Genomic DNA, 23,806 nt, shown 5'->3' with positions numbered 1-23,806 from the left:
ACAATGTTGTACTCTCAAAATTACAGTTGACCTTTTTTGTATTATGAAATTATTGCCTTTCTTTTACAATTCATTTACAAACTATGTAAGTGAGTTCTTTGGTAGAATGTTAGCAGTGTTCACCGTATTAAAGGACATGAATTGCTGTATACTTTCTCATGAAACTCGTTTTAAAGAATGTAAATCATGCAATTTTTGTGTGTTGACATAATCTCATTCATGACCAATAACGATAACCTTGGTCGAACATCCACTGGAACACCATGAAATACACCGTTATATGAACGTCAGTATTGCTTGGAAAAAAATATTCAGTTTTATCACCTGCACCGCATCATCACCTTCACCATCATCATCTCCACTATCATCTGCATCAGCATTCCTCGTTTTCATCATCATCATCATCATCATCAGTAACTGTTGATTTGCTATATATCATTCTCCTTGTAATGACTCTATCTATTGAGAAAAAACTGACCAATATTCTGTGATACATTCAGATCCGATTTGTATTATTGTTGAGCTGGCACCCTATGGAAATCTACATAGCTACCTTGTCAAAAACAGGTCACGAGTGATGTATCAAAACATTCATCCACGTAGTCAAAACGTGACATCGTTTGATCTTCTACAGTTTGCCTGGCAAATAGCAAAAGGCATGAGTTACATTGCTTCAAGGAAGGTAATTAACCATTTTACCCTTTGTCCCCCTCCACTGACCAAAGACACATATACGTGCAAGCACACTGGCAAACAGAAACCGACTAGATGAGCAGACAACTCGAGTTATATCGCCTGGGGTAGTTCCCTTTGATCCCATCCTCGGTATGTTTTGGTTTCCCTAACCAACATTGCAGAGAGAGAGAGAGAGAGAGAGAGAGAGAGAGAGAGAGAGAGAGAGAGAGAGAGAGAGAGAGCAAGTAGGCGAACATGTACGCAGAAGCTAGCTATCGGAAAATCGAGAGTAATCAGAGACATGAGAAACATATCGTATATCTCTCGTCGTTGTAAGATCTTTTTGTGAAGCTGGTTTTTAGTATAGAATCATAGTACAGGAAAATATGATACCTGTGCCGAAACAATTACTTTATCGTTTTATATTGCAATATCATCTTAACTATATCCCCGGCTAATTGTAGTTTGTTCACAGGGATCTGGCTTTACGAAACGTTCTTCTAGGAGAAGACCGATGTTGCAAAATATCTGACTTTGGGTTTGCTCGAGACATCAGCGGAACGGACATGTATGAGCCGAAGTCAATGGTAAAACAAAACAGGATTTCAGTTGTCGTTAGAGTACATTAATAATTTCTTCTCGGTCATCACCTGAATGTTTGAAACTGCACTTCTGTTTTTACATTTCAATTACTGTTGTGTCAGTAAATAATCATTAGAATCGACGTCCCCAAATGTATTCCTTCTATGCACAATAAGGCAAAGCTCAGGACTGAAGTTTAAGTTATATTTACGTACAACTCACATGCATATGATCATTTTTCATTTATGTTATTTCAGGGTCCCTTGCCTATCAGGTGGATGGCCCTTGAGTCCTTGTTGCGCTCAATGTACACAACAGAAAGCGATGTTTGGTCATACGGTGTTGTTCTGTGGGAAATAGCTACCTTGGGTAATTAAAGCATCATTTATACATATATATTCTCTTTCATATTTGAAAATAACTCTTCTAAATTTTGCATTGCCATTTTTTCATGTTGCTTATCTATTGCCCAGCGAGACTTTTATTCAGATCATTGCTCATTCCAAAAGTATTTTGCGAACAAACGACCTTGGATTTACTTTTTCAGTCACCGTAGGATCTCATTCTTGCTTTGTGCAGGAGCCACACCATATTCTGACTTTACCTCTACGGAAGTGGTGAAGAAAGTACGCAAGGGCTACAGGCTACAAAAACCACGTCATTGTAGTGATGAACTGTAAGTTCAATTCTTATGATGTTTCCATCTTCTGAATTCACAAATTCAATTTATCTTTACATAATTCTTTCATAATATAATGCAAATTGGTTTTGTTATTGCAGATTTCAAGTCATGCGGGAATGTTGGAATCTGTACCCTGAGAGCAGACCATCGTTTTCCGATATCTGCGTGACGGTTGGGGAAATGACCAAGGACGCAACAAAGGTGATGTATACCCTTTTTACTTAATACATTGTTAATACATTGCCTGAAGTGCGCTAGTGTAGCAGGATACATACTGCTAATTTTGTTTTATATAATTTCAAAAACTAATAAACAATTCTAATGTATATATATGTGTATATTTTAAATTGACAAACGTTTTCCCTTAACATGTCAGTGATCATATTATTTATGATTAATTTCGAAGTACTATGTTTATAGGTACACAACGCTATGTGGTCATCATCGAGGTACCGATTTGCTTCCTGCAAGATAATATTTGAATATTCTTGTTGTCTTTTTAAACAGGAATATCTGATATTGCAGGAATTTGACGGTCGTCTATATGTTAACTTATCCGAAGAAGATACTCACTCAGATGAAAAATTATAGGACGACCGTACTTTCAAGAACATAGAATAATTGTCTAACTTATTCAGTACGTGAACGGAACACTGCCAAACAGGTTAAAGTTTAATGTGTTGAATTAGTGCCTGTATGGACGAGTCAAAAATGACAAAAAATATTGTGCTTAAAATTGTACCTCATTATGACGTAAACTTCAAGTCAATTTATGCCAAATATCGCTTACAATATTTGACTAGGAAAAGATCAGGTATTTTAATTATATTACCGAATGATTAAATGGGTATTTTTGTCAGTGCATCGGCATATAATTTAAACCTCTTCAATCATTTAAACAATTACCAGCTAAAAGCCAAAATTTCTTTCTTTTATAAAGGTTTCTTTTAGTGCATTGCGACTGTGTTACGAGTTTACGTAAGTTTCAAATATTTTATTTGTAACTATGATAAGATATAGCGGTTTACTGTGCTTGGTGCTTTCACATCCAAGATTTAGTGACATTTGTACTTGTATCCTGGTATACTAAATTGTATTTCCTTAGTATGGATTATCATTTGTCTTCTCGTCATGTGTGAACGATTTCAAACACTTTCTTTAATACTTCATGGTTATTTTTGTATTGCTGTGATACTATGAAACATTGAAAATAGACGAATTCTGGGCATGTTACATGAAGTGGCGGTAGAGGAAATAATTAACTTAAAAAAACTTCGGTACGTAAAGGGATTATATTAGACACATGTGTCATTAATCATATCAAGTCTTTCATTACATACAATTTTCATGTAGTTTAGCCCTTTGTGTTTAACTAGTAATAGGGCTAGAAGGCCGAAATCGACAAATGTATTCATCGTTTTGTTTTAACTTGACATGTGATGCATGCATCATAGAGTTGTATTGTGGCATCGTGAAGAGATATAGTTCCTATTTGTAGTTATTTGCCACTCAGCAGACTTATTTTTCAGTAAGTTTAGTAGTTGAGTACGTGCTGAATGTATTCCCATAGCTTTAAAACATTATTAACATTTTATAATAAAATTCAACGACGCAAGCACTTACACTTTTGATAGATGTCAGCTTATGCCACGGCTACTGAATTCAGGAAAACAGAGTCACTACGATTCACAAACGTCATCAAATGTAGTTGATATTTATATATTGTGAAACAAACTGTCAAAAACATGTTATTCTCTCGAGTCCAAATAATTTGTACAGTAAATCCTTGTTCTGCATCTTGATGAATCAATGTTTTGCAAGGCCGAATGAGAGTTTTTCAGTAGACTATACGTACAACCTTTCAGCTTAATATGTTCTTCCATGACTGTGATGTTTCCTTTGAGCATAACATTATCAATAACAACACGCTTTATAAGCAGCATAGAAGAAGAAACTAATTGTAACAAGTTTTTCACAATCAATAAACCCGGTTGTAAAACACACCATAGTTTTTATAACATATTTTCACTTAAGTATCGCAACCTCTTTGATAAATATCTATATATATTGTGAAAGAAGTATTGATAATTACTGTTCGTTCTCTTTCGATATACGTAATTAATTTCATCGAGAAACTCAAAACGTATTACGTTTACCTCATGACAACTACTTTACTGGCCGTTGTTATCAAAATCACACATCATTTTATGCTTGACGCAAAATTTTCCAATTTCCTAACAAATGTGTTCATTTTTATATGACATTTCCAGAAATTATTTGTAAATTCAATGTTATCATTCCTATAGTTTCTTAATGTTATCAATATTATGATCACAAGTCTTCGCTGAAAGGTAATGTTTTCCTCCTTGTGTGGTATACTTTTACCTATTCTCTTGTAATACTTGTGTGTCAATATTGTAGAGGCACGTTTTATTGCCGATGCTATAGTGTTTTATTCAAGCTTTCTACGGGATACTGCTGATACACTAAGAAATAAATCCGTGGATCGTTTATTGTGAGGGATTTCTTTTTTTCAAATTGAAAAATAAATTATATATTAAAAACTTAATAAAGTTGTTTAACTGCGTCGGAGAGATTTTTTGTTCGTATTTGAGAAGATTGAGAGAGATGAAACAAGTAGCACCTCACAAGTGAAAGTCTTGAGCATTTGCTCATGCTTTCCTGAATGAAACTTTCAACCATCTCTAATCAAATCAAGAATTAAATCAAAGGGTCACCGTGTTAGTTGGTACTGGAGAAACAAATTACCTAACATTTACCTGTATTTTAACTTTAATATGGCTGCTGTGTGAACCTTATGGAAAAATGAAATGTTCGATTTTCGAAAGGATAAGACGGCGTTTTTTTATCCAAGAACTACAATTTTTCAGTCCAAAAATCTATCCCCGGGGCATTCAACATTACGAGCTTAAGAGAAAGGGGTTGAAAGAGAGAAGAGAGAGGTTGAGAAGATTCTGAGTGACGAGACATACAGATAGACAGCCGGACAGACAGACGGGCGGACGGGCGGACGGACAGACTGGTTGCTGTTTGCTGTTACCTGCTGTTTGCTGTTTGTTTTTTGTCTGTAATAATCTGCGAACGACAATAGGAAGAATGTGCGCAGACTCTGTATGCGAACACCTATTGGCTTACCCAGATGTGGCCTGTTTTGAACAACATCCCATGTTCAACACTTCTTTGGAGTGCTATATTGCCACCGTGCGTGACAGTCTTCGTTTCTGCATTTCAAATGGGTTCCTACAGTTTCGCTAAGTATGCCGCAGACGTTTTGATATAAACTGTACATGTAAGTAACGTTGAGTGACATTTTCTGAAGCCGATTGTGTTTATATTTAACAGGAGGTACAAGATTTGGCTTTGTCAAGAACTCAGTGGAAACCTTTGATATCTCTTCATAGTGACTGGTTATATATTAACTTCGGTCGTGAGTTCAATTATTCTGGAAACTGCTGAACTCTATACATTACAGCAGCCAGTTGTTGCGCATTAAGGGGCCTTCAGTTATTATGAGGGGGTGGGCCGGAGGAATTCGGGGATACATTTTACAAATAACACGATTGGAACTAATTTGGGAAAATTGGATGAGAGTAATTATTAAGGAAATGTAACGAAATCGAAATTTTTACAGCTGAAATTTTACAAAATCATTGAATAGTGTAAAATTTGAAATATTGTTCTCATCGAACAAAACAACGAAAACACAACGATTATTGCATAACTCTTTCATCGGACTCATTTTCATGAAAAAAGTTCATTTTTGTGTAAATGTACTAAAGAAATTAGACAAAATGCTTAAAATTTCACTACTTGACGACTTTTGAGTCAGGGCACTTTTGAAATGCCCCTGACTTTTTCCTGAATTTAAGGCTTCATAAACATTAAATTGAGTCAGGGCATATTTAAATGACCTGACTGACTTAACTGTAAATCAATCGAAAAGCTTCATTTTGTCGAGGAAAAGTGACAAACTGAGATTATTACTATTGTTTCAGGAATGAAGAAACTACAATCAAACTCTCATATTTTCATTCAAATTTGAATATTGTCATATGTTTTGAGCAATATTGCATTAGATACCATCATGCACTGATTCTTACTCATAACATTTCAACAGCATCGTAAATTTTGAATAAAATCTTAAAGATGGTAAGCAAATATGGTGTAATATTCGACAATTTTCTAAAATTCTTGAGAAATGTTTCCAATCCAATTATCCCAATGTAGTTCCAATCGTGTTAAATTTGCCTTAGGTGGTCATGATTTACAAACTCAGCCCGTGGAAGGATAACATTTCACTTTGCTATGATTATGATGGATACAAAGTCTGTTTGAGTTGTTTCAAGAAAATCACAAAAGTACTGCCATGTACAGTAAATCAACATCTTTTTTAAATTCCGAAATTAAATTTCTTGTACTTATATATACTTTAAACCACCGTATTGTAATTATGTACATTTATGTCAATTATCCAATGTCTATAATGCACAAAGATTCTAGTTTTGTATCAGAAAGAAATTAAAGTGTTTTCATGCTTTCCCATGTATGGTTGATCAACCGTGTTGATTTTCAGTCGAAATTTAAAATCAAGTCTCTTGTACACATATGCACTTTAACCATCGTATTCTTATCAAGTACTTTTATGTAGATTATCAAACGTCTATAAATTAACAAATATTGCTAGTTTATATTGGGAAAAATATCATCGTTTTCTCGTAGACTGCCATATATAGTGAATCAATTTTCGATGAAATCCAAATATTAATTTTTTGCACACGTATGCACTTTTAAACCCCCTCCCCCACTTCGAGCAAAGTACATTAACATAAACTATCAAACATATATATAAAAGTACAGATATAGCTACGCTTTGTAGGGGAAAATTGTTATTAGTTTGCCCAATAGACTCCCATGTATTATTATTTGATATGTATGGAAGAAGCACTATATCAGCACCATCTGGGCTTGTTATAGTTGCCCAAAAATTGACAACCCTCCCCGAAAGGCATGCGTGAATTTCATGTCCCTTCCAAAATGCTTGCGCGAAAAAATTGCGACCCACCCAGAAAACACCGGCTTTCCCCCTGTAATTTTGTAATTTTTGTCCAGTCCCTTTGCTTATTATCATATCCTATATGTGTACAGCCAGCATTGTTATTGTTGAAAATTGAATTCAAGTCCGGACAACAATTCATTTGTCAACAATGAAAAAGCCAGGGGATCATTGATCACTGAAGGTTTGATGATATTCACAAGTGATTGAGAAAATTTATCTAACACTCTTTTGTCATTTTGTGGCTGATTAATGCTGTGGTGTACAATCAGCAATATCCATATAACATGTTACAGACTGATACACTGCGTTGACAAATTAAATTCTGGGTATTTCAGCTTTTGCACCAAGTAGAATAAGAAGTGTAGTTAATGCATGGCAGGAAACTAATATGTGGAACTTCCATTTATATAAACAGAACTCTTTGAATGTGTTTTTATTCAGTGTTATATCATCAAGGGCTCAAATTTCAGTACCCTGAAAGCCCCTTAACACTGGCGACTTTATCCAAGCCATTTCATTGTAACTAATATTTTTTATTTTTTCGTTTATTCTATCCGTTGATTTCAAAGAATGGCGAAAGGATGCGAATTCCTTTTACTGGCGTTAATCACGATCTTTAGCAATGTGCCAACATCTTGTGAAGAGCCATGCCAACGTCAAAAAGGTAAGACGAAAATACGTCAATTTAGCTGTTGACAATAAATAGCATTGCGTCAATCACGAAAAACATATAACTCTAACGAATGTAAAGCGTTATCATTTTCTATTTCAGGGCCACATTTTCTGGATGATAAATTTACCATAATCATACCCTTCAACGAGGATGTCGTGGTACCGGAAACCACAAGTCTCCTGTTAAACAGCAATGTGAAAATTAGGGATAGTCAAAATATATGCGTCAACGAAACGAGAAAAGGTAAAACGAAGTCATTTAAAATCATCTTCTTAATTACATAAACTTAGACATATGTCTGTGCCTCCATGGTATATAAAACGATGAAATGCTAATGTGTTAAAAGCATATTTAAAACGAGAATAGGCAATTTTATAATAGCACTGCAGTTACTCAATTAATTATGTAAGCTTTAAATAAAAATATTCACGAGATGCATTGATAAGTCTGTTGGAGAGGTGACGTGATGATATATAACATAGTGTAAGATTCAATCGATCGTTCACAAGTAATCGCCTTTGATATGGTTTCCAATCTTCTGTTAAAAAGGCTTGGATACACCCATTCTTTTGTTCACAGTAGAAGCTTTCAAGGAAAGTCTAAAGTTGATGCACGTGAAGTGCATGTTTCAGTTGAAGCTTTGTCAATCAAACGCCCTATAGTCACGTAGTAAATGTGGAAAATTATGTTCTAGATTTTTTAAATATGTTCTTATAAGTATTAAATAACATTCTGTTATTTTCCATGTTCTGCAGGCAATTCCTATATATTATACTGTTTGTCAGAGGTGTTCCATCCAGATTCTATTGACGCTAGCTCCTCTCGGTTGTCATTACAAGACGTTGATGCCTACTTAATGCTGTATATTGAAGGAATAAAAGAAAGCGACCACAGGATTCTGTTTACATGGTGGTCATTAGACACTGGCTGGCTGGGGGACACATTAGTATCACTGCAAGGTACATCAATTTCAATCAAACTTTGAGCTTAATCAGCATATCCGTAACATTAGGATGGACTGATTGAAAGCGTTCTACAAGAAATAAATCATACATATAGACTCGTGTATCAATTTTCTTTAGAGTTCATTTACAAATACCAGAATTTTCCCTGAACGGTCAGTATCCAGTCCCAGAACAAAGACAAAAAGCTTAATACCTGTTGATAGTGCACTCATCTAATTCCGTTGATAAATAATTGACAAAAAAAGTCCTACCACACTCATACTCAGACAAACAAGTCCGAGCAAGGAGGTCACGATACGTCAGACTACTCGTATCCGTACCAGTACTACATAAGAACATAACAACATTTTAGTATGGAACCCTTCTTGTGAAAAACGGAAAAAAGTCACTGTGTTTCTTCTTCATGATCCCAATATTTTTATATAAGTTTATTTATCATTTCCTTTTTACTACACAAAACCACCCTAATGCTTCTATTTCATTGATACATATATACACTTCAGTAAGTGCTGAAAATGACCTTTATCATATCGATCACTTTTTTACAATTTAGAGACTTCATTAGAGATACCTGTTGCTGGGAGGAGAGGTCGTTCATTATCAATTATATTGAAGTTTTCTCATGATACAACTCTTCATAAAGATGTTAGCTTCACTAAAGGAAATTCTGTCGACGTGTACAACTACCAATTTATATCAGGAAAGCAGACAAGGTGTTCTTCTTTCCACCCGTTCATCTATCCAACATATGGTGGTCCATACTACATCACGACGTTCGAGATCTTAGATTGCACTGAAGTCGACTGGTATACTTTTGCAATTACCACTTTTGAAGATGAGTCCAGCGCGGTTACAAAGGCGATTGTGAAACTCCAATTGCAAGGTACTGTCTGAAAACTCTACCTTCGAAATTAGAAATAGTTGCTTTAAAATGTATAACGTTCTGCATCAAAATGCGACACGATACATTGAAAATGTACGTCAGTTTTTGATACAGTTTGATAAAACATGCTAAACTTGATAAAATTGAGCAATTACATCGGGTAATTAGTTATGATCTTTCTAGTTCACCTGACTTACACTCTCATTATTATCAATATTTCAGAGGATATAAGTGTGACTTTAGCTATTTCCCATCAACCGTCTGTACTCGGAGATTTTACAGAATTGCAATGCAATGCTTCCAATGATGTTTCATCATTTAATTGGCTATTCCAAGGAAACGCACTACAGGTATGATGAGATTTTTGAATGCATTCTTTGAATTAACTTTCTCGCCATTTTGAGTTCGATCAATTTAAGGGCAGTATGTAGATGTTAGTAACATGAGGATGGTGATAAAACATTAAAGATAAAGGGGATCATTGATAACCATTCCGGTTGAATAATAACTTCTGTCTCTTTGCTCATTCATTCATTCATTCATTCATTCATCATTCATTCATTCATTCATTCATTCATTCATTCATTCATTCATTTGTTCATTAAATTGTTCGTTTGTTCGATCGATCGATCGTTCGTTAGTTCATACATCAATTCACCCATTCATTCATTCATTCATTCATTCATTCATTCATTCATTCATTCATTCATTCATTCATTCATTCATTCATTCATTCGTCTGTTCGTTCGTTCTTTCCTTCATTTATCCATTCATCCGTTTCGTTCGTTCATATCATCCATCTATTTCATTTATCCATTCATGAACTCGAACATTGCATCCATCTGTTGACCGTGATCACTACTGGTTTGTTTGTTTTTTTTTGCAATATAGATCGATAACAACCACAAAGTTCATTGACGGAGAAAAGTCATCAGTCCTCAAAATATCAGATTTTGCGCAAGATGATCTCGGTGAATATAAGTGCCACGTTTACGTAAATTGCAGTGAATTTGAAAGTTATGAGGTCAATGTAACAATTAAAGGTAAGTTTGTATATTCAGGAGTCCATAATGTTGTAAACAGCGGATAGCTTTTCTTATTGTTCAACGTCAGAGAAGTCCCTCCTACGAGTGCACATACTGCCAATATTTCAGGAAAATAAAAAAAATTCAATTGTGGTACTTTTGAAAATAAATGACCAAATTGATTCAATGGTGTTTTAGCGGAACTAATATTTTTGCCTGAAACAATGCACGCAGAAATGATAATTCTCCGAGTTTATTTCATCAAAAAAATTATAATTTAATTGTGCGATTTGAAAGTTCTCGATACACCATTAAAGGGTACTGTATGGTAAATATTCACAGTAAGAGGAGTGTTGATATCCATCGGCAGGTCTGATAGTAAAAGTAAAGTATACCTAATACTTTACCATAATTAAAGTTAATACCAAGGTTTGAGATTTAAATATTCTCGAAGAGAGATTTATGCCATTTTAAAACGGTTTCAGAAACAAATGGAGTACAAGTGTCATTATTGCAACAACCAACTGTGTATGTCAACTCCGCCAAATTATTATGCAGTGCAACTGGTTCGCTGCTATCAACCCATTGGTTTCTACGGGGACATGAGCTAAAGGTAAACAACTGAAGTCGTCTGAACATGACTATATTTTACTTGAAAGTTTTTATAGATTTTGCAAAAGAGAGTATTTATCAAACAAATTACATATCAACTGGTCAATGTAAATAACTTAATTCATTATCGTCAATTTGTTTTAAAGTTCTCTTGCTATAGTAGCAGAAACACGTATATCTTTTTAGAATCTACGCTTTCTCTTTGATCACGACAAATTTGTAACTAATCACTTCTTTTACAACTTACGAGGTATTGTGTTAATTCTCCTTTTCTCGATTCATTCAGACTGATAGAAAATATATGATCAACGACACGGACAATGGCACCTCTACTCTCAGGGTGTTACATTTTCTATATGGCGATGCAGGGCTCTACGAATGTCGTGTTAGAACAACAGAGAACATCACGATAACTTCAGATGTGTACGTTACCTTAAAAGGTAAGCACTTACACAAATGTCACGACATAAAAAATTACTGATGTTCCTTGAATAAACTAATATACATGATGATCGATTCTATTCTAATGTATTTCTGGTCGTGAGCAATGTCATTATATGCATGATCATCAAATCTATGATCTTTTGACCTCGACAATATATATAACTGAACTCGCATCGAGACATGTAAGCTAAACATAAATCCAGTTCACATCATCTCGGACTAGAAGCAGCGCTCGCAAAGACAAACCATCTTAAAGTAAATTAGCCTGTGACCGGCTCTATAACGCATTGCTTATAACAAACAAGTCGATAAAAGACCAAGTAGTGGCAATGTCGTAAAATTGAACATTACCTTTAACAATTTTGTTCGTTGTCATTATCTAATCAAGCACACGTATGTCATCAGGCGTACATTCAAACAATATAAAAGGGACAAAAAGTAAATAATAGGTTTGGTTAGCGAGTTAGGTGACTTTTGGCTATCTAAATTCAATGCCTAATAATTCCATTACAAAGATTTAATATTGAAATTGGAAAAAATGGCATTTGGGTTTGATGCAGGTTTGGCCTAGAAAATTTTGGTCCGATATAATATTAAGAAAAGTTGTTTTTAGGTCAGTTGATCCTCAACAACCGAACGTTTCCGAGGGAAAGGTGTATTGTTCAGTATGAACCTTCTAATTTTGTCTTCTTGAACTTTTCTAACTTATTCCTCACTCTCACTCTAACTCTCATTCGAACTCTGATCTTAAAGTCTTATTGTTTTTCTTCCTTTTTACTGTGTGTGCGTCTCTAACTATATTTATTGATTTGTGGCGTTCTTGCCCTTGCTGATATGTGTATCTTTATCTGATAAATACGTGCAAAGAGTGACGTATGTTTTGTGATTGCAGGCCAAACGATGAATTTCGAATCCGCTGAAACACCAATAGGTCTTCAATTCATTGCCGCTATGGCTGTTATTTGCACAATTGTGATGATAATCTTTGCCGCTGTAAAATGCAGGAATAAGAAGGTAAGGAAGTTGACATGCGCACTGATATGTATGTGAGGGACAATTATGATGACAGATCATAGAGTATTAGAACTACCAAGCGTTTTTTCTTCATCTTACCCTAGTATGAGTTTTATTAACTTTGAAAATAGTGCCAGCAGTAGGTATAAAAACAACAACATACCCTAATGTTGTTTTAACTGCGGTTCTCACCTTTTACTATCATTGTTTCATGTTGCAGAAAAGCAGAAAGAAAAATTATCGCTGTGAAGACAACCCAATGCTAGACTTGTGAAGGGAATAAATCAAACGCACAGAGGCAGAGATGTTTCCTATTGACCTCTTACCAAAACAAATTTTCTAAATTTTGTATATGTTTCGTTCCCCATATTCAAATTCTAATTGAACACTGACAAATGGCATGAGTTATTTCATGGTACCGTTGTCAACATATAGTTGATAACTAACTTTAAAGTTCAAAATTATGCAGGGCGCATTCTTTAAAAATTAGCAAAACCTGAATGTTATAGGGCTAAATTGTTACCATTGGTACTGCCGACGCAAGATCGATTGGATTGGTCCTTGTACTAACATGTTTTGTATTGTCTAAATAGGGAGCGTCTTTGAGTAAATTGTAAAATATGCTGTACGTATGAGAATGCATCGACCGAAACCAAATTATTTTAGGCCTAATGACGTCAACCAGCAAGTATCCATAACAGAAGGGCAGGTCCCGGTGTTTTTTGGCACATAGCCATGAGAAAATGCCAAGTACTCAATTACAGTTACATACTACCAGAAAGTTTGCAAAATTGTAATTATTTTTGAAGGTTTATCATAATAACAAACTTAAAAGACATGCACCATACAGCATATTCGTTACCTATTGCTTGAATTTACGAAACAAAAGGACAAAACATTGTTGTTGTCTTTATTATTACTTAAAAGTAACTGTGTTACAGTATTTATTTAAGGCATGAACGTTGCATGTTGTTGAGCAGCACCATTTCGATGTTGGTAATTAAAACAATAAATCAAAAGTACATCGAGTTTAACAGTTTGATTTTCTGTGTCAATAAGAACGCTTAAAATGGTGTACAGTCACTTAGACATTAGTGTAAACTGTTTGTTTTGATACTATTTTAACCCGCCTTTCTTCACACCTTGCTAAGTCATAATCTCAATCCAACAGATTTGACTTCAACGACGTTTTCAAAGGTGCGAGATTAACCAGTCCGGCGGTTTTATGAATTTTAATGCATGTTATTGTTCCTACGCTTGTTATGCCCTGATTCATCAACAAAGCAAACACTCCACGAATGGCATCTCAACTACCTTATACGACAGCTGCCTAAGTAACTGATCTGTAAATATATAAACAGTCAGCTGGTCCTATTGAATGCTTATTTTTTCTGTGTACGAGAGCAATGGAATGATCTCATTTAAACTGTTTCGGTTCCATTGAACTGACATGTTGTTGGCCATAAATTCTCGTATCAAAGGAATTCTCTTTAATTGTTTGTGATCTCTTTCGTAGAATCGTAACTCACCAATAAATTTGCGTCGGGTTGGTGAAAAAAAGAAAAAAACAAGTTGTTTTTTACACTGCATTCATTGCCCTATTCACCAACTTTCTTCTCATAGTTACTCACACTGATACGATATCATCCTTGCTAAATTATGATTTCCAAATTCAACGGTCTGAAGAGTTGGATAGAATTTGTCAATCTGTCAATCTTAAATCTTTGCCAATACCAGAACATCTGAATTATTAAACTTAGCAGTGGTAAGGCATAGCTTTCCGGTACAACTAAGGACATATGGCTTTTTCGGATTTATACATACTTCATTTTTATATCAACAAAACGTTAATTTTGGCTCTGTTCACACGTCCTCTGGAGGTTAGACGTATTCATGACATCATACTTTAGCTTCAGTATGGTTATATCAACCTTTGATCTCTCACTGTTCTCAGTGCACAACAACATTTTAACTGTTGGACCTTCTCCAACTTGATAAACCTAACCACATGATACGACTTCCTGCTCTGACCTTAACAATTTCTCATGGCGCGGTAAACGCTAAGCCTAACGTCATTACAGTGCCTAATCTGGCTTATTCTGTCAATCGTAAATCCTTGCCCATGCCAGAGAATCGGCCAAACATCTGAATTATTAAACTTATCAGTGGTTAAGCATAGGTTTCCGCTACAACTAAGAACATGTGACATTCTCTTATTTTCACATATATTCTTCATTTTTATATCAAGAATACGTTAATTTTGACCCCATTCACTACAAACACCCGAAGGCTTTGATTTCAATTATTGATGACCATCATACTTTAGCTTTAGTATGTTACATCAACCTTTGATCTCTCACTGTTCGCAGTGCAGAACACCATTCTAATTGTTGGACCTTTTCCAAATTGATAAGCCTAACCACACAATACGATAACCTCGGCTACCTGTTTTGACCTCTCCAGTTTCTCATTGCGCAGTAAACTCTAAACCTAAATAGGGACATACGTCATTAGGGTGGCTAATCAGGCTTTTTCATTTATGTTTCATTTATTGTTTATACTTATTTATTTATTTTTTTCGGTTTGTCTTTTCTTTCTTATTTCTTTCTTTCTTTCACTCAGTCTGTCTTCGCTTTTCGATCGATAGTTTGGGTGTGCTCAAAGCCCGTGATAAGAGCCAAGATTTAACATCAAAACAATATAAAACAAACGACAGTGGTAAAATATTCACAGCATTCCATATTACGGGAGGCAGGGCTACTGCGTTTTTCTCAGTAGCCCAGCTTCCCATTTGAGTCGGGGTGATCGGTGGACCGGTGATCGGTGGAAGAGGTACTTTTAGCATATTTACTACAAGAAATACGATTGTTGTAGTCTCATTGCCGAATTATTTCATCAGAAATCAGCAATAGTTAAAGCTCCATGCGATGTATAGGCTAAATTTTACAATACATCTCAAACATGGAACGATAGCTTCATATTATAGGTCATAGTAATGTCGACTTATGTAAATTTGTGCTATAACTCGGAATATAGCTCTTTTCTGATCGTTACGATTCCTTGACTCCGACACTACCATCGTATTCAATTACACCCTTGCTTCCAGAGTACACAGGCTTATGTTATTGACAGACTTTCTACATGTTACCTCAACCTCTGATCTCATATTTCTGTTTGCGCCATCGAAACTGTTGGATGCACTCCAAAACTATATTCTTGGCTATGTGTATAACTTGTAAGACCTCCTCACATTTCAAATAGTGCATGCTAATCCATACAATCAAATCTGTCATCTTTTTTCGTAACACTGACACGTTGTTGTAATGTAATGTATCTTTTCATACAATATTTAGACAATTTGGGACCAATCCTGACGGGTGTAGCATGCTAGCAGGGTATGCTTACCCATTCCGGACACCTGGTACCTCCACTAACTATCAGTGGTTCAGGGTGGTCCTACTTAAATTTGTAAATCACAATTGTCCCATGGACCTGGCAATATATTACCTTGAATGGAAATGATTATTGGACTAGTTTAATGTCATATTTATTAGTTAGTTAGTTAGTTATTCAAGTTTTATTTATCCATTCATCCATCCATTCGTTCATTCATTCATTCATTCACTCATTCATTCATTCGTCATTTATTCCTTCAAGTGAGCCATTTATCGACCCGCTTACCGTGAGAGCTGATGCTTCTCCAATATAGACCGAATAAAACCATAAAGTCATCTGAAGGAGACGGTCATCGGTCCTCAAAACATCAAAACTAACCCAGGAATGATCTCGGCGTATACTAGTATAAATATCATGTTTATGTAAATTGCAGAGAATTTGAACGAACCACTAGTTTTCGAGATTGGGGATTTGGCCGAGCGGCTTTGCCTTTGGTTTCTCCGCTAGGTGACCGAGTGCAGTGCATTGTGCGTTTGAACCCGAGTAAAAACACGGACTTATCATTATACTGAAGACGCAAGAACGGCGGGATTCTTCTTTGTACTAACTAACGAATCTGTTTTGCATTGTCTAGATAAGGGGTATCTCTGTTTATTGTGAATGGTCTACTTGTGAGAAGGCATAAACCGAAACCAACTTCTTTATTCACGATATGGCATCAACCAACCAGTATTTAATAACAAAGCAGAAGGGTTAGGTATTAGCATCACCTGTTTGCCTTGAAACTATTTTTAATCCGTCTTTCTTCGTTTCTTGCTATGTCTTGTTCTCAGCTCAATAGATTCGGCTTCCACCAAGTTTTCAAATGTGCGAGATTAACCAGTCCAGCGGTTTTATTAGTTTTGAATTTGTCCCATTGTTCCAACATACTTAATGTCACTCGCTAAGATTATGACTTCATTCATACACAAAGAAAACACTCCACAAATGGTATGTCCTTTTGTCTAAGACGGCAGCTGCCTACCTGACTGATCTTCAAATATAAAGTTGAGCTGGTCCTATTCAATACTTATTTTTTTCGATAACAATTCGATGGTCTCATTTGTTTCGGTTCCATTGAACTGACATGTGTTGGCTGTAAATTCTCGCACCTTAGGAATTTCCTAGCTATCGTTCGTGATCTCTGTTCATAGAATTATACCTTAAAATAAATTGCGTCCGGTTCGAAAATGCATACCTTTCTGCCTTCTCAGTAAATGGCCAAAATGCAGTCGAATTCATTAGTGTGCGTATGAATGTAGTTGAAAAACGTCAATGAACTTAAATTTGTCTTGTACCCTACTCTTAGTTAGATATGTAATGTAAGAGGATGATTTTACATGGTCAGATAGTGCGCAAAGTTACGGCAACTTTTGTGCTCAGTTTCTTACACAATGGAATTATAAAACTTATACACAGTGGCTATTCTTGGGGACTTCAAGTTGTTATCACTCTAATTTCCACTCTTTATATATCACTATAAGCTTACGACATTAGCTTCATTCCTTAATCGTCATTCGATGTTCGCTTTTTATTCCTCATATTGTTTTAGACTTGCTAAAGCTTAACAAGTCTTTATTGCAATCATTGGCCGATTCACAACCTCCCCCACCCATGTTTCTTCCGCTTGATTTTCTGCCCTGCTTTGTCTGAACGTCGGACGTGGTCCTCTTATGGTTTTTAACTTTCGATCTCGCACTTCGTTAGTGTCACTCAGCAATAGTTGCTGGGCTAGACGTTACCAGCCGCTAACCACAATGTAATTTTATTTTTGTGCGTTTATTAATTATGTTTACCGTTGTATTGTATTTTTTATCAGCTGTATTGTCCTCATAAGCTTCTAAAATGGCTTCTGTGTATGTATGTGTGAGGGTTTGTTTGTAAAAAAGATTTTAAAAATTTTCCATTTCCTAAATTTCAGCATGCTCTGTCCAACTAAGGACTTCTTTTACCAAATTGTCTGCTGGCAAAACATTTCGTCCAGACCAAGGCACGATACTCCTAATGTTTACTAGATATTAAACCTGGCATTGTCTCGCCATTGATGTATTGCAAAACAGGTCAACGTTCTCTTTGTAGTAGGTGTTCGAATCTCTACAACACCTTGCTCACTTCTGACATCAAAGGACAGCAACCTGAATACTTTGATATGATATGTCCATCCTAAAAACTTGCCTCTACAAGACAGTTGAGCCCTCACATCTTAATGATAACCTTATCTGTGGTTACACATGGCTTTCTTTTTCAACTACGAACATAGGACTTTTTTCTGATTACACTTATATTACGCAATCATTATTTATGGAAAATGCGCCATCTTTGACTGGTTGCATTACATTCATCTAACGCTGGTCGGCTTGCAGCCGTCTCTCGCTGTTTGCAGTGCACAACAACATTACCAATGCTGCACCTTCGCCAAACTGATAAGCCTACCCATAAGGTGCGATAACCTCGGCTACGTGGTTTGACCTTTGCAGTTTCTCATGCGTATTTAACTCAAACCTAAATTGTGATTCGTCTTCATTGATGTCCTGTCCTGTGTTCTTTGACACAGTTACTGCAGTAAATATGACATTGTTATCATCCTTGCTGACTAATGAAATCCGAAGTCAGCAGCTCGAACAGTTTAATAATATTTGCCAATGTTAAAACTTTGCCAATACAAGGCAATCGGCCAAATGTCTCAATTATCAAACTTGTCAGTAACGACGCATTGCTTTCCCTGACTACTTGTTCTGATTTACGCAATATATTCTTCATTTTTTATCATCAATACGATAATTTTGACTAGACTCACTACAGTTAACTAACACTCGCTGGTTGGCAGAGTAAAACATACCTTTGACTTCAAGTATTGATGATAATCAGACTTTAGCTAAAGTGTGTCAAATCGACCTTTGATCTCTCACTGTAGGTAATATACAACAACGTTGACAATGTTCGATCTTATCCAAATTGATAAGCCATACCCACCTAATACGATAACCTCGGCTACCTGGTTTGACCTCTACAGTTTCTAATTGCGCAGTTAACTCAAAACATAAATACGAGTAGAGTTCATTACAGTACCTATCCAGGCTAATTCGTTTATTTGTCCACAGTCCTCCGTACACAGTGATGTTTCATTTAACTTTCTCTCCTTTTAACTCTGCATGTCTATGTCTTCGCTTTTCAACGCATTATTGTTGGTATGCTAGAGAGACTGCGATAAGTGCGAAGATTTAACGTCACAACTACATGAAACAAACCAACGTTCGTTAAATAAGTTGATGATCCCATGTAAGGAAGGCAGGACTCTGGTTGTTTTGTAGGTTAGTAAAAGTGTCTATAACGGGATTGGAGAATCCATGTAAACTTTCGATCACAGACTAGAATAGTTCCCCTCGCACATTCTTGGAAATTCATGGCTAAAAGTTTGAAGAATTGTATTCGCTCTTTCTCTACAACCATTGCTCGCTTAACGCTTGTACCATGGATAAGTGATAACGCAGTTTGCCAATTTTATCAGGCCCATTTGGTACACTTAAATAAACAATGGAGCTAAAAGACGAACAATGTCGGAGTGTTCTATGAAACTACAGAGTCACATAGATGACAATACATTCGTTCTCCTGGGGTTGCTGACTATTGCAACCTTTTGGGTATTTGACAGTTATATGGGCATCGCCGAATTGTTTTGACGGTATTGTCACGAGTTTTGCATTTGTTGACATAGGGATCGCAGAGCGCCAAATATACTCCACTCACCAAAACAAATTCTGACGAACGCTTGACATGAAGCCAAAAGCAGATTGGTATCTGTTTGGATAACAGCCAATAGTTTCAGTACCACTTATCTTAGTCGTGTAAATTCAAGATCCAGTGATTCAATAAACACTTCCCAAATAGTATGCGCGTTTATTCTTACAGTAGCTTTTTTACTGATTGACTTATAGGCGATAACAATCCGTTTGTCCTATTTAATGTTGATTATCCATTTTGTGAAAGAGTCAAGATCACTATTTAGGATTAAATAAGTTCCCTCGTATTAGTACATCTTAAAAATACAAAGTCCCTTTATTCACTAGTTTTAAATTGTTTCCAATCAATATGCATTTAACTTTATTTGTGAGATCTGGCTAAAAACATTAAATCAATCGTGTGTAAGAGAGGTTTTTACATTATTGGTGGATCAAACAGGGCTACTTGGACTATTGATTGTTGATATGTTTATGCTAGTTTCTTGGTATTGTGTTTGGGTATTCAGTGCAATATTCAACACTCAGTTGTACGAAGTCCATGCGCTTGAACATGCCTATAGAAGATGGTCCGTAATTTTAGGTTGCGTCCAGTAGCTTTTGCACAACTAATCCTTGCCTCGCTATAACATTGTTTCAGGTCAGTTTCATCAGCGGGTCTGTCTTTTTAAGACGCACCAACACGAGGGAACTTGTTTAATCCTAAATAATCATCTTGACCCTTTCACAAACGGAAAATTAACATTCAGTAAGAAAAGTGGTTTGTTATCGTCTACAGGTCAATCAGTTTTTTTACGCATCACTATGTAATTTGTGCTTCTCACTGTCTCAAAACATCTTTCTTAATTGTCTGTCTCAGTCTCAGCATGAGCAGAATCGTATCATATGCTACTGTTGGCCATAGTTACTGGGCAAGAAAGTTTGTTAACTCACCGCAAGCCCAAACTTTGTATTTATAATCATTAGTCCGGTGGCTTCCAGAGTACACAGACCTACATTATTGGCAAAATTTATTTGTGTTTGCTTGTCCTTGATCTCAGACTGCTGTTTACGCCATCGAAACTGTTGGATGTACTCCAAAATGATAACCTAGGCTATCCTGTTGACCTCTTCACATTTAACATAGTGCATGCCAATCCAATACTGATTTATTTGTAGACGTCTGAACAGCTGCCCTTCAAATCTGTTATTATGTTTTCAGCAAAGTAACATGTTTTTGTTATGTGTTTGCCTTCACTGCTTATTTTTGAAATTTAATTCGACAGAGAATTTGCATGATTACAAGGTTATTCACAAAATACTGAAATGTCCTGAACATCTCCCAGTGGATGTAAATGCGTGTCCAACAATACCTCCCACTGTATAAGGATAAAAGGACCGATTAAATACCTTTGAGACAATAGCAAAATTGTTTGCTGTATTTCGAAAGCGCAACATTGCCCACCAGCTATGGTAACTTAATCTGCCTGAATGTAGCTCTAAAAGTTTCACATTGCGCAAGTCATCGGCAATCGATTACTCTAATGTTGGTACAATCAAACACTAAATATTCTAAAGCAAGTTTTATACGTGGTCACGCATATCTGTTTGCTCCTTGGCATTAAAACTGAATTTACGCAATTGCAGTTTTTTTATGCACAGGTTACATTTTCACCTAAGATGTTGACTCTCTGTGTTGGTAAAGGTGTAAAATGGACTTTTGGAAACATATATTCAACGTTTACTCGGTTTCTACCACCAGCCACATTGACATTTTACCTTTGGCAGAGTTGGACATGCGCCGAAATGACATCACCACTTAATGAGACAAATGTCAGCTGTTTTCGAAAAAGGATCTTACATTATGTTTTCACAATCATAATATGCATGTGCTGTCAATTGTGCAAAGTGCCGCTTTGTTTATTATGTATATTACAAGTTCTGTTCTGCTTTCGACCTGACAGTAATACTTACTTGGGGAACCATATTTGGTATTTTACGAAAGTTCCCTTATGATTTGTTTTGATGCAATTGTAACTGTGTACGCTTCTGATATGCTCACAGAAGATGGTCTGTCATTAAATAAATAAGCTTCGGTAGAAATAATCTTAGCCAACTGAAATATGCGAACAATGAATAAACATTCCACGATTAGAAGACGCAGCTGCTTGACCTTTAGAGGTAAGTATGTAAGGTAGCTAGACCTTCACAGTTTTTGATTTACGCTCTGTGTTATTAAATGACGTGATGTAAACTTCAAAATTCCTTTACCCTGACGTATTGCAAACTAATATGCAGACTAAATTCGGTAGATGCTTTTAAGCCCCTTCCTCCGAGCTGCGCCCTCAAGCATGTCAAAATCTTACCCCAAGGTCCTAGAGTTTGTGAAATATTGATATCATTTTACATTAACAGATCTATATATTCTCTGAATACCGCCACCTGGATTAAACTTTACCCAGAAAAAACACCTCATTATGGCTAGAAAAAATAAAATCTTCCCTTACGTCTACTAATAACAAATGTCAGTATTTTACTGTTGCATCTTGAATCTAGAAACGTGAATTACCCTAATAAATGTAACTTATATTGCGTCGGTAACTTGCCTTTTATATATGAAATACGTTTGTGTATAATATGAAAAAATTCAACATATTTTAGAAGATGTCTTTCATCAATAAGTGTGAGAAAACAATCGATTGTTTTATTACATATTGACGCATGCACCAAAATTAACGATGAATAACCTTGACAGTGATTAATCATGATATGCAAAGAGAGAACATTTTAATGCCGTGTGTGGTATTTTATTTTGATTTCACACCGGTTTGACTGCATAAATGCATCTAAAATATTAAATAACACCAACCTTAAAGGCAGATGAACGATGATTCAACCCGCTGTATTGATGTTTGCTCATCACTTTTTTCAAACTCCCCCAAACGTAACATCTATACATTTGGCATTGAAAAGTTATAAATGACCCAACCAACCTGCCTTTACATCTTCATCCCTATGCATTTCAGACTAGAGTTTTGATAGAATTAATTTAGAATAAGGACCTTTTATTATCGGGCAATTTTACATTTATGTCTCTAGTGTGACATCCAGTAAGTTATTCTTCCATATCTTCTTTCAGCAATTTTCTATTCATGTCATTGTTTCATTTCTTCATTTCACTGTCAGTCAGTCAGTCAATCAGTCAGTCAACCAACCAGTCACCATTTTGTCAATTTAGAAATACAGATATGAATTTAGTCTTTAGTTGTTCAGTCAATTACTGTAAGATAAATTTATCAATAGATTCATCCATTTCATAAGTCTGTCTGTCAGTTACTCAAACACTCAGTCAAATATTCATATCTTATATTTCATTGTGTTCATGATGGTTGTTTATTGTATCTTTTAATTGATTGATTGATTGATTGATTGATTGAGTCAGTAAGTATATCATTATGAGATTCGTGCCTTCATTAATGCTTCCTTCCTTCCTTCCCTTCTTTCCTTCTTTCTTCGTTCATTCATTCATTTATTGATTAATTGTACCTTCGTCCATTCATTCATTCATTCATTCATTCATTCATTCATTCATTCATTCATTCATTCATTCATTCATTCATTTAGCGTGTCAATGGTCTACTGATTAATCACTTAAATGATTACTTGATTACTTAGTCTTTGTTCACATGCATTCATTCATCTGATCACCTACTGTTGGATAATCATCCGTATGTATGCAGTGTTTCTTCATCCAAGGTGGTTCTTTTTTGTCACTCAACTAACATCACATTATATGTCACTGAAACTGAACACAACCGACATATCTATCATCCCGGAACAAAGCAACAACTGAGTTCTGGAATACTGAGTATTCATTCATTCATTGAGAAGGCTTTTAGTAGACACAACAATTAATTCTGTAATAAGATCAGATACAATTCTAGCAGATAAAACTTGTTTTTATTCTATAAATTTGCATTCTCCAGGACGATCATAACATTGCTTATTATTGTAAAGCCTTAC

The 23,806-nt window shown here is 35.6% G+C and overlaps 1 protein-coding gene and 1 long non-coding RNA gene across 3 annotated transcripts; both read left to right on the top strand.

Annotated features, from left to right (window-relative positions):
• The first annotated feature begins 502 nt into the window (after positions 1-502).
• On the top strand, positions 503-2,598 carry LOC139147593 (tyrosine-protein kinase receptor Tie-1-like). 2 transcript variants are annotated; one of them, XR_011555762.1, is made up of 6 exons: positions 503-682; positions 1,140-1,262; positions 1,515-1,626; positions 1,805-1,933; positions 2,038-2,140; positions 2,447-2,598. XR_011555762.1 is itself a non-coding variant. In XM_070718739.1 (6 exons), exons 1-6 carry the CDS (start codon positions 578-580, stop codon positions 2,528-2,530), a joined length of 624 nt encoding a protein of 207 aa, XP_070574840.1. In that variant the 5' UTR covers positions 503-577; the 3' UTR covers positions 2,531-2,598. The 2 variants fall into 2 exon arrangements, 1 of the variants encoding a protein (XP_070574840.1); XM_070718739.1 differs by having other exon boundaries at positions 1,837-1,933.
• Positions 2,599-11,464: 8,866 nt separating this feature from the next.
• Positions 11,465-13,654, top strand: LOC139147592 (uncharacterized). Its single transcript, XR_011555761.1, has 3 exons — positions 11,465-11,614; positions 12,511-12,632; positions 12,853-13,654. It is a non-coding gene; the product is annotated as an uncharacterized lncRNA (long non-coding RNA).
• The last annotated feature ends 10,152 nt before the right edge of the window (positions 13,655-23,806 follow it).

This window comes from Ptychodera flava, chromosome 2, assembly GCF_041260155.1.
Source record: "Ptychodera flava strain L36383 chromosome 2, AS_Pfla_20210202, whole genome shotgun sequence".
NCBI classification, from domain to species: Eukaryota; Metazoa; Hemichordata; class Enteropneusta; family Ptychoderidae; genus Ptychodera; species Ptychodera flava.
The sequence above is the reverse complement of the archived record's forward strand: the minus strand, read 5'-3'. Positions and strand labels throughout refer to the sequence as shown.

What these genes read in the sequence shown, in the direction of transcription:
- LOC139147593 (XM_070718739.1), top strand. Translation starts at nt 578, where the DNA reads ATGTATCAAAACATTCATCCACGTAGTCAAAACGTGACATCGTTTGAT. An exon ending in TGTATGAGCCGAAGTCAATG is followed by an intron (nt 1,263 to 1,514) that starts GTAAAACAAAAC and finishes ATGTTATTTCAG; the next exon opens with GGTCCCTTGCCTATCAGGTG. An exon ending in GTGGGAAATAGCTACCTTGG is followed by an intron (nt 1,627 to 1,836) that starts GTAATTAAAGCA and finishes TGCTTTGTGCAG; the next exon opens with GAGCCACACCATATTCTGAC.